We start from the raw sequence: 10,694 nt of genomic DNA, 5'->3' as shown, positions 1-10,694 counted from the left end.
AACAAAGCAATTAATGCAAAAGACTTCTTTCCCTGTACACCGCCTTACATTATGGACACTGGTAGAGCACATGCGTGGAGTGACCATGAGCCTGACATATAAAATCATCTGCAAATTCAGAGCTGGGTAGACCAAACTTACAAACATCACCCATTGTCACTTCTCTTGCAACTTCATTTCATCCTCAAACTTTCAGTGCCAGTACCAACCTGCTGCACATTCTTATACCTCTGAGTTAGCTTACAGGAGGTTGCACTGCAGGCAGGCGGTCAGGGTGATCGATGATGATGAAGGTTAGCCCAAGGGTCAGCGTTCACGTTTGCTTGTGCAACACTAGACATGGGAAGGAGTGCCCCCATTACAATAATAGAGGGGACAGCGCCACAGCCTATTCACCAGAGAAAATGAAGCCGGAGCAGGTCACCCACAACAAGATGACGACGGCGACATCCTCGCCGTCCCCTGTCGTCGGCCTGCGGGGCGTGGTGAGCTCCCTCGTCGCCTTCTTCATCGTCGTCAGCACCGTCTCCCTGCTGTTCGACCACGGCCACGAGTCGCAGGTGCAGCTGGCAGTGCAGCACCAGCACCAGGAGGTGAAGGTGGCCGCGGCCGGGCGCCACGAGGCGCAGGTGCAGTGGACGGACGAGCTCGTGGGCGAGGCCGTGAGGGGCTCCGGCAAGGAGTGCAACTGGTCCGTGGGGCGGTGGGTGTACGACAACGCCTCCCAGCCGCTCTACTCTAGCCTCAACTGCTCCTTCATCTTCGACGAGGTCGCCTGCGAGAAGTATGGCCGGAATGACACCAGGTACCAGTATTGGAGATGGCAGCCCGATGGATGTGATCTTCCAAGGTATGTCTGGCTTTGTTACATCCACCACCAGCTCGGTTTTGTTCATTCATGCCAACAACCAAAAAAATGCAGCATGCCTGAAACTATATAGTACCTACATGCTCTGTGTCAGTGTTGCAAAATTTGAAACTGAACTCTTGGGGAGTAAATGGAAAGAGTTTTATGGAATACAAGGGAATTAAAATCTTAGCTTGGTCTCTAGCTGAAACCAAAGGATGCATGATACTACCAATGGAACAAATCATATATGAGATGGCAAAATGAGTGGGATTGACCTGCTGAACCAGAGGGCAGCGAAAGATCAACAATGAGAAATCTATTTTTTTTCTGCAAAAGTGCGTGCGGGTTGATTAAAGAAAACGATAGGGGGTTCTGCAAAAGTGCGTGCGTTGACCGGTCCAGCCACCTGGCTGCCAACTGTCGAGCTGTAATTGGCCTGGGACTAAATCATCACATGAGGTGCAAGTTGGGGTATAGTGGAGTCAAGTTTTGCAAGTTTGGAACTGAATCATCACATTGTATGCAAGTTAGGATACCTGCTATTAGCTCATTTCTAAGGGAGATGTTCCATCCATCCTCCTACCTGCCGCCACCTACCTGCCTTCTCTGCCTCGGGATCCTCCCGATCCAGTTCCACCCGAGACCAATTGCAGCCTCCACCTTCTCCTCGTTTTCTCCTCCTGTCCAACCACCGCCGCTGCCCAAATCCTACAGGAGCCCAAGCTCCTCTGCCCGTGCGCCCACCTCTCCCGCAACACCTCCAGCTCCCTGTCCTCCCCTTCCCGCACGCCTTCCTCCTGCTTCGAGGAGCCACTCATGCTCGATCTCCACTACAGCCGCTGCTCAAGCCCCACGCCGCAACTCCAGTTCGTCTGCCGCCGTCCCCGGCGAGCTGCACCACCGACGGTCCGCGAACCAGGCCGCTCCCGCACCCCAGCCTCCTCACGTGCGAGCAGCAGCACAACCCCGAGCATCCCCACGCCTGCGTGCCCGCCTCCCCAACCACCTCGCGTCGCCGGCAAGCTCTGGTGAGCCACAGGCCGTCGCCATGCCCTGCCTCTCCTTTGTCTCCTTTCCCTTGGTTCTCTCTCTCACTCACCGAGTCTCTCTCTCCCCGCGTTCCCCCATAGCAGATTCTAGCCATGGATGGGGGCCGAAGCCACCGACCGCTGCCTGGAGCCTCGCCTGCGCTGCATCCCCCACTGGACCTCCCCTGTTTCGCCTCCCGCACCAAGCTCCTCAAGTTCCGCGTCCGTCGTGGCCATGGAGCTCGTCGGCGTCGTCCTCGCCTGCATCCGCCTCGGCCCTCGTCAGCAAGCTTCCGCAGCGTCTGGCCCTGCCATGGCGGCTCGGCCTCCCCTGCTTCCTGTGTTAACCGCCGCACCAAGTCCCAGTCTCGCGCTCGGCCTCTGGATCGATCGATCCAATGCCATGCCAGGCCTCCCCATGTCCCGCCCAGCTAGGGCCTCCTCAACCGGCCTACCTCCTCCACCGAACGGGCCAATGGCCCATGGTGAGCAGCCCAACTGCCTCAATGCACTGTTCAATTTCGGCCCGATTCATGTTTTTTCGCGGAACGAATTTAGCTATTTTGTCCAGGAACTGCATATTAAAGTTTGCCCCCTGTTGTTCATGCATTTAATATCTCACCAACCATGCATCCAAATTAAACAATCTTTATATCTAAAATGCTTAGAATTTCATGTACTTTCAAAATTTTCCACTTTCATCCATGTTAAAAATGTTTAAATTGATGTATGCATTTTTTGTGCATAAATGACATGCTAAAATGGTTTATTTCATAACTAAATAACCGTAGCTCCGACTCTAATAAACTATATATGTAAATGGGATAGAAAAATGCATGGATTAACATGGTGGCATTACTTTGCATGTTTAATAACTCTAAAATTCTATATAGGGCAGAACAGTACCATAACCAAAATATGCACATGGGGATTTTTCGGACTTGTTGTTTGTTATTCCGGCCTCATTTAAACTTGCCTAGATGTGTAGTTTACATATGCTTCACCTTTTGCCATATTTAACAACATTTAATATTGTTGGTTACATAAACAAGAGTGAACAAAATATTTGAATGTGGTGTTTCGTCAATATGCAACTCGTTGCATATTGAGCTCCACTTAATTTGTAGTATTGTTTGTTGCACTTTGCCATGCCATGCCTCATTAAATGGATATGCATCATACTTGATTGTGCATCCTGTTTATGCTTGTTGGTTTACTATGTCGCTTGCTTCTTTCCGGTTGCGCTTCTCCTTGTTAGTTCCGGTTACGTTGCGATTGTGAGGACCCGTTCGACTACGTTGGTTCGTCTACTTCATGGACTCGTTCTTCTTCCTAGCGGGATTTCAGGCAAGATGACCGTCACCTTGGATCTCACTACTATATTTGCTGTGCTAGTTATCTCGATGCCATCGTTGTGTCGTGCTACCTACCACCTGTTTATCAAGCCTCCCAAATTGCCATGATAGCCTCTAGCCTTTTCACCCTTCCTAGCAAACCGTTGTTTGGCTATGTTACCGCTTTGCTCAGCCCCTCTTATAGCGTTGCTAGTTGCAGGTGCAGTTGCAGGTTGTTCCATGTTGGGACATGGATATCATGGATATCATGGGATATCACAATATCTCTTATTTAATTAATGCATCTATATACTTGGTAAAGGGTGGAAGGCTCGGCCTTTTTCCTGGTGTTTTGTTTCACTCTTGCCGCCTTAGTTTCTGTCATACCGGTGTTATGTTCCTTGATTTTGCGTCCCTTACATCGTGAGGGTTTATGGGCCCCTCTTGACAGTTCGCTTTGAATAAAACTCTTCCAGCAAGGCCCAACATTGGTTTTACCATTTGCCTAATAACAACTAAAAACTTGCATAGGGACCTACCGGCCCCCGAGGTCTCTTAATCAACCCCCCCAGGCCAGTGCTCCTCATGAGTGTTGGTCCAACCTGTCAACTGCCGATGGCCGCCAGGGGCAACTCTGTGATTGGCCTACCGGAAGTTTGGACAATCCGGTTATGACTCGAGACAAGATACGCGCGGCTACTATCAGGGTGTCGGCACGCTGGGAGGTCTTGCTGGACTTTCTTTACCATTGTCGAAATGTCTTGTGCACCGGGATTCCGAGTCCGATCGGAGGGTCCCGCGATGGAGGATTGTCTCCGCGGATCTTGAGCTTGTCATGGGCTATGTTGGGACACCCCTGCAGGGTTTAAACTTTCGAGAGCCGTGCCCGCGATTATGTGGCAGATGGGAATTTGTTAATATCCGGTTGTAGTAAACTTGAAGTAAATTCAATAAAATACACCAACCGCGTGCGTAACCGTGATTGTCTCTTTTCAGGGAAGTTCGAGAGGAGAACACGGTTGGGTTATGTTTGAACGTAAGTAGTTCAGGATCACTTATTGATCATTAATAGTTTGCGACCGTTTGCATAGTTTCTCATCTTACTCTTGTACCCGTATGTTAGCCATCATACATGCTTAGCCGCTTGCTGCAACCTCACCACTTATCCTTTTCCATACCCATTAACCTTTGCTAGTCTTGATACCCATGGTAATGGGATTGCTGAGTCCTCATGGCTCACAGATTACTACAACAACAGTTGCAGGTACAGGTAATGCGATGATCTGACACGAGTGCGATTCTTGCTTGTTTGGAGTTCTCCTTCTTTGACCAAGGGATATGTTCCTGGTGGGGGAGCCTGGGATTAGTAGGGTGGATATCGTTCTCCTTTTTCGTTTGATTTCATCCGTAGTCGGATCCTGCTCTTCTGTATGATGGTTGCTATCTATTGATGTATTGTTGTATGAATGTTGTAACTTGTGGCGAGTGTAAGCCTTTATATTGTATTCTCATCTATTCAATACATGGTATGTTGTAATGATATCCACCTTGTTATGCACCCAAAATGCGATTGTGCCCCGAGCATGTCATCTCGTGATTGGGATAGAATCGCATCTTGGGCGCGACAATGCATTAGAGACAACTGCTTTCACGTTAAATAGGGCACCGTCTAAATCCATTGAGACGACACCGTATGAACTGTGCTTTGGCAAGAAATATAAGCTATCACTTCTTAAAGTTTGGGGTTGCGATGCTTATATGTGAAAAAGCTACGGCCCGATAAGCTCGAACCCAAATTGGAGAAGTGCGTCTTCATAGGATACCCTAAGTAAACAATTGGGTACAGTTTCTACCACAAATCCGAAGGCAAGATATTTGTTGCCAAGACTAAAAACTTTCTAGAGAAGGAGTTTCTCTCGAAAGAAGTGAGTGGGAGGAAAGTAGTACTTGATGAGGTAATTGTACCTTCTCTCGAACTAGAAAATAGCTCATCATAGAAAACCGTTCCCATGATGCCTACACCAAATAGAGAGGAGGCTAATGATGATGATCATGAAACTTCAGATCAATTTACTACCGAACCTCATAGGTCAACCAGAGCACGTTCCACACCAGAGTTGTATGGTAACCCTGTTCTAGAAGTCATGTTACTAGACCATGACGAACCTACGAACTATGAAGAAGCTATGATGAGCCCAGATTCCGATAAATGGCTTGAGGCCATGAAAGATAGGATCCATGTATGAGAACAAAGTGTGGACTTTGGTTGACTTGCCCGATGATCGGCGAGCCATAGAGAATAAATCGATCTTCAAGAAGAAGACTGACGTTGATGGTAATGTTACTATCTACAAAGCTCGACTTGTCGCGAAAGATTTTCGACAAGTTCAAGGAGTTGACTACGATGAGACTTTCTCATCCGTAGTGATGCTTAAGTCTGTCCGAATCTTGTTAGCAATTACCACATTTTATGATTATGAAATCTGGCAAATGGACATCAAAACTGCATTCCTTAATGGATTTCTTAAGGAAGAGTTGTATATGATGCAACCAGAAGGTTTTGTCGATCCTGAAGGTGCTAACAAAGTGTGCAAGCTCCAGCGATCCATCTATGGACTGGTGTAAGCATCTCGGAGTTGGAATATACGCTTTGATGAGGTGATCAAAGCATATGATTTTATACAAACATTCGGAGAAGCCTATGTTTACAATAAAGTGAGTGGGAGCTCTGTAGAATTTCTAATATTATATGTGGATGACAAATTGCTGATTGGAAATGATATAGAATTTTTAGATAGCATAAAAAGATACTTGAATGAAAGTCTTTCAATGAAAGACCTCTGTGAAGCTGCTTATATATTGGGCATCAAGATCTATAGAGATAGATCAAGACACTTATTTGGACTTTCACAAAGCACATACCTTGATAAAGTTTTGAAGAAGTTCAAAATGGACCAGTCAAAGAAAGGATTCTTGCCTATGTTACAAGGTGTGAAGTTGAGTCAGACTCAATGCCCGACCAGTGCGGAAGATAGAGAGAAAATGGAAGTCATTCGCTATGCATCAACCATAGGTTCTATCAGGTATGCTATGCTGTATACAAAACCTGTTGTGTGCCTTGATATAAATTTAGCAGGGAGGTACCAAAGTAATCCAGGAGTGGATCACTGGACAACGGTCAAGAACATCCTAAAGTACATGAAAAGGACTAAGGATACGTTTCTCGTTTATGGAGGTGACACAGAGCTCATCGTAAATGGTTACGTCCATGCTAGCTTTGACACTAATCCGGATGACTCCCAAGTCACAAACCGGATACGTATTTATATCGAATGATGGAGCTGTCAGTTGGTGCAGTTCCAAGCACAACATCATGGCGGGATCTACATGTGAAGCGAAGTACATGGCTGCTTCAGAAGTAACAAATGAAGGAGTCTAGATGAAGTAGTTCATATCCGATCTAGGTGTAATACCTAGTGCATCGGGTCCAATGAAAATATTTTGTGACAATACTGTAGCAATTGCCTTAGCGAAGGAATCGAGATTTCACAAAAGAACCAAACACATCAAGAGATGCTTCAACTCCATCTGTGATCAAGTCAAGGAGGGAGACACTGAGATTTGCAAAATACATACGGATCTGAGTGTAGCAGACCCATTGACTAAGCCTCTTCCATGAGCAAAACATGATCAACACCAAGACTCCATGGGTGTTAGAATCGTTAGAATGTAATCTACATTATCGACTCTAGTGCAAGTGGGAGACTGAAGGAAATATGCCCTAGAGGCAATAATAAAGTTGTTATTTTATATTTCCTTATATCATGATAAATGTTTATTATTCATGCTAGAATTGTATTAATCGAAAACTTGATACATGTGTGGATACATAGACAAAACACCATGTCCCTAGTAATCCTCTACTAGACTAGCCCGTTAAACAAAGATGGTTAAGTTTCCTAACCATAGACATGTGTTGTCATTTGATGAATGGGATCACATCGTTAGGAGAATGATGTGATGGACAAGACCCATCTGTTAGCTTAGCATATTGATCGTTCAATTTTATTACTATTGCTTTCTGCATGTCATATACATATTCCTTTGACCATGAGATTATGCAACTCCCGAATACCGGAGGAATACCTTATGTGCTATCAAACTTCACAACGTAACTTGGTGATTATAAAGATGCTCTACTGGTATCTCCGAAGGTGTTTTTTGGGTTGGCATAGATCGAGATTAGGATTTGTCACTCTGAGTATCGGAGAGGTATCTCTAGGCCCTCTCGGTAATACACATCATAAGAAGCCTTGCAAGCAAAGTGACTAATAAGTTAGTTGCTTGATGATGTATTACGGAATGAGTAAAGAGACTTGCTAGTAACGAGATTGAACTAGGTATGTGGATACCAACGATCGAATCTCGGGCAAGTAACATACCGATGACAAAGGGAATAACATATGTTGTCATAACGGTTCAACCGATAAAGATCTTCGTAGAATATGTGGGAACCAATATGAGCATCCAGGTTCCGCTATTGGTTATTGACCAGAGAGGTGTCTCGGTCATGTGTACATAGTTCTCGAACCCTTAGGGTCCGTGTCGTGGATTTGTCACGGCAGATGTCCTAGTGTGAGGACTTAGTTGCGAGGCCAACACATCTATGTGGTAGCTTGAGAGGGGTTGAGCGGGACGAGAGACGCAGGGCGGATCAACACGCAAGACAAGGATTTAGACAGCTTCGGGCCCCGGGACACATCATCCGGTAACAACCCTACATGCTGTTTGAGGCTAGGTCTCATTATCATCATGAGGGAGTCGCCGTAAACCGACTCTTTGTGTCTAGCCCTAGAGATTGTTTTCTTGCTTGTAGCCTATCCCTCTTTGGGGAGCCCTGCCCCTCCTTATATATGTTGAAGGGGCGATTTACATGTGGAGTCCTATTAGGATTAGGACTAGTCTATCTCTAATACAAACCGGATATAAGTCCAGGTCTTAACACCTTGTAAGATAAATATTCCTCATGCCTTTCCTCTTAAACCAGCCCACCATTAAACGTGAACCGACCTTCTGGGCCTTGGGCCTTGTCATCCGTCTGTCCCGCACGCCGGATCACCAGTGAGTCATAATGACCAGGTGGGTTGCTTGTAAACCGCCAGGTCAGGGCGGGTCGCCAGTAACTCGCCAAGTGTCAGCGGGGTCTTCAGATAAACCGCCAAGTCCGGCCGGGTTAACTTCTGACCGGTTTACACCGCGGGGTATATCCCCGACATTAGCCCCCAAGTTTAGCTTGGATTTATTCATGGTAAACTTATGCTGCAAAATAAACACAAGAACAAATTTGACAGGTTACGCTCCGGGTTAAGAATTTTTGTAAACTGGTACCTGATCATCCTTAAGTCCTTGTTATTTCCTCCTGGGAAATCCGGGTCAACAGACCAGCTTCATAATCAATTTGCCGACATTGGCTTGTCACCGAGAAATATTGTGAAGAATAACTCCTTTGACTCAGCTCCGCCGGTTTAAGAAATATGGGTCTGAAAATACTTATCTGATATTCAGCCGGTTTGAAGATGTAAAACTTGCCGGTTTAATATTACCAAAATGGCCGATTTATAAATATTGATGGCGCTGGGTCATAATTGTTGTCGACACCGGGTCATGTAATTGATCTTCCTGATTTGCTCAAAACTAATAAAATGAAGATGTTCCTCCTTTATATGCATAATACCTGTAGCCCCAAAGTCTTAAGAGGAGAACATAGTGATAACTCAAGACTTGCTCCAATAAGTGTTTCAACCTTGAAGAAATCCGGTTTGTTCATCTCAATCATATAAACTGAATACTCCATATATGTAGCCCCCAAGTACCGGGTTGTCATGCTTGCAGCAACCTGGAACTTGTAATTGCTTATAAAAACTTCAATCAGTGTAACCCCCAAGGGCCGGCTCATTATGCAATAATGAGCAGGGACTTTGTAAATATAATCATGTAGACTTGAGCAGTGATATGTAGCCCCCAAGGGCCGGCTTTAGTAAGATAATACTTGAACCGGGACTTGATATATACTTCAATGAAAATAACATCTTATAATGTAGCTTCCATCGTAGGGCTTGAACCCACGTCCATAAGGTTAAGAGCTTTGTGCTTTACCAACTGAGCAATGGATCCTTCAATATTATGGACGAAAATTTATGTACCTTGAATTGTTGACAGGAGCAATTGGTAGCCCCCAAGGGCCGGCTCATTACGATGTGATGAGTAGGGTATTCAATAGGGTGAGCAAACAATGACTTTGCATTAGCCCCCAAGTATCATGGTGCATGCTTGCAGCAACATGAGACTTGTGTATTTGATGTAATCTCAACTGAAATAATGTAGCCCCCAAGTGCCGGGTTGTAAGCCTGCAGCGACTCGGGACTATTCCTTCCATTGTAGAATAAATCATATCCTTTGATAAAATAGTAGACATTGCGCTATAGCGACTTTGAAAATCTTAATAATAAAAATCCAGCCATGTTGGCTATTCAAGATAATATAATCCGGTATGAAAACCTTATTCATTCAATATCATAATGAAATTTCAGCCAAGTTCGACTATTTGAATAATATAACCCAATGATTTATAAGCGCATGATTCCAATGGCGCAATCCAAATATATACTGGCGACTTATTGTCCAAAGCCAGGCCGGTTTAATAAACACCGGATCATACTACCGTTTTAATAAACATCGGTGATTTATAATCATGCTTTATTCAACCTGTTTCTGCATACAACAAGTTTAAAGTGTCCTGTGACATTGAATCACATCGTTGGTTTACCAACTTTTTGTAGTAAGAGTGATAACCCCAATCTCGAGTACTGATAACTCGTTCCATATTGTGCCAGTTTATGATAAAACCATACCGGGTTATGATAAACACCGGGTTATCCATATGAAATACTGGCGACTTGTAGTCAAAACCAGACCGGGCTGATAGTCTCCGGATTATAACTTGATCGTGTACTGACAACTTGTAGTTGACAGCCTAACCGGGTTGATAAACGCCGATTTGAAAGCATCACAAATCTTATCAAAAGAAAACAAAACTTAGCAAAAAGCAAATAAAACCGTTGTAGTCAAGGCTTTTCACGGGCTGCCAGGCCCCAAATTCGAGGCTTTTCATGGGCTGCCAGGCCACTGAGTTAAACCATTTTTGCAAAGCCTTTTAAGATGGTCCTCAATCCTTAACCAATCATCGTTTTAACTTGACAAGTTCAGGGTCTTCATTTTAGAGTAACTTGTCAAAGTTCGAAGGGTCATACCAGGTTTACCTGGGCGGAGTGACTTACTTAAATAGGCAGGTTAACCCGGGGTTTTAGGTGTATACACCAGGCTTCCAAGCCATGGCTTGATAGCCCATTACAAGTGTAGATTCTAAGTTCATTTCGATAGCAAAGAATCCCCAAGTAACGTTTTAAGCTGTGCTTAGTGGGT

General features: G+C 45.1%; 1 protein-coding gene across 3 annotated transcripts; it reads left to right on the top strand.

Moving 5' to 3' along the window:
* Positions 1–201: 201 nt before the first annotated feature.
* LOC125537341 (xylan O-acetyltransferase 13-like) lies at positions 202–4,752 on the top strand. 3 transcript variants are annotated; one of them, XR_015616182.1, is made up of 4 exons: positions 1,377–1,878; positions 1,984–2,363; positions 3,137–3,225; positions 4,471–4,752. XR_015616182.1 is itself a non-coding variant. In XM_048700649.2 (3 exons), the coding sequence occupies exons 1-3, from the start codon at positions 282–284 to the stop codon at positions 4,497–4,499; spliced, it is 687 nt and encodes a 228-aa protein (XP_048556606.1). In that variant the 5' UTR covers positions 205–281; the 3' UTR covers positions 4,500–4,752. The 3 variants fall into 3 exon arrangements, 2 of the variants coding, with proteins under 2 accessions (XP_048556607.1, XP_048556606.1); XM_048700649.2 differs by lacking the exons at positions 1,377–1,878; positions 1,984–2,363 and adding an exon at positions 205–850; XM_048700650.2 differs by lacking the exons at positions 1,377–1,878; positions 1,984–2,363; positions 3,137–3,225 and adding an exon at positions 202–850.
* The last annotated feature ends 5,942 nt before the right edge of the window (positions 4,753–10,694 follow it).

Source organism: Triticum urartu, chromosome 2A (genome assembly GCF_056163025.1).
Source record: "Triticum urartu cultivar PI428250 chromosome 2A, HENAU_Tu73, whole genome shotgun sequence".
NCBI classification, from domain to species: domain Eukaryota; kingdom Viridiplantae; phylum Streptophyta; class Magnoliopsida; order Poales; family Poaceae; genus Triticum; species Triticum urartu.
This window is presented reverse-complemented; position numbering and strand designations above follow the sequence as displayed.

Bases quoted from the DNA above. Each gene is read 5' to 3' on its own strand.
- LOC125537341 (XM_048700649.2), top strand. From the start codon at position 282: ATGATGATGAAGGTTAGCCCAAGGGTCAGCGTTCACGTTTGCTTGTGC. The intron at 851-3,136 runs GTATGTCTGGCT...TCTCCTTGTTAG, and splicing joins GATGGATGTGATCTTCCAAG to TTCCGGTTACGTTGCGATTG. The intron at 3,226-4,470 runs GCAAGATGACCG...CTACAACAACAG, and splicing joins TCTTCCTAGCGGGATTTCAG to TTGCAGGTACAGGTAATGCG.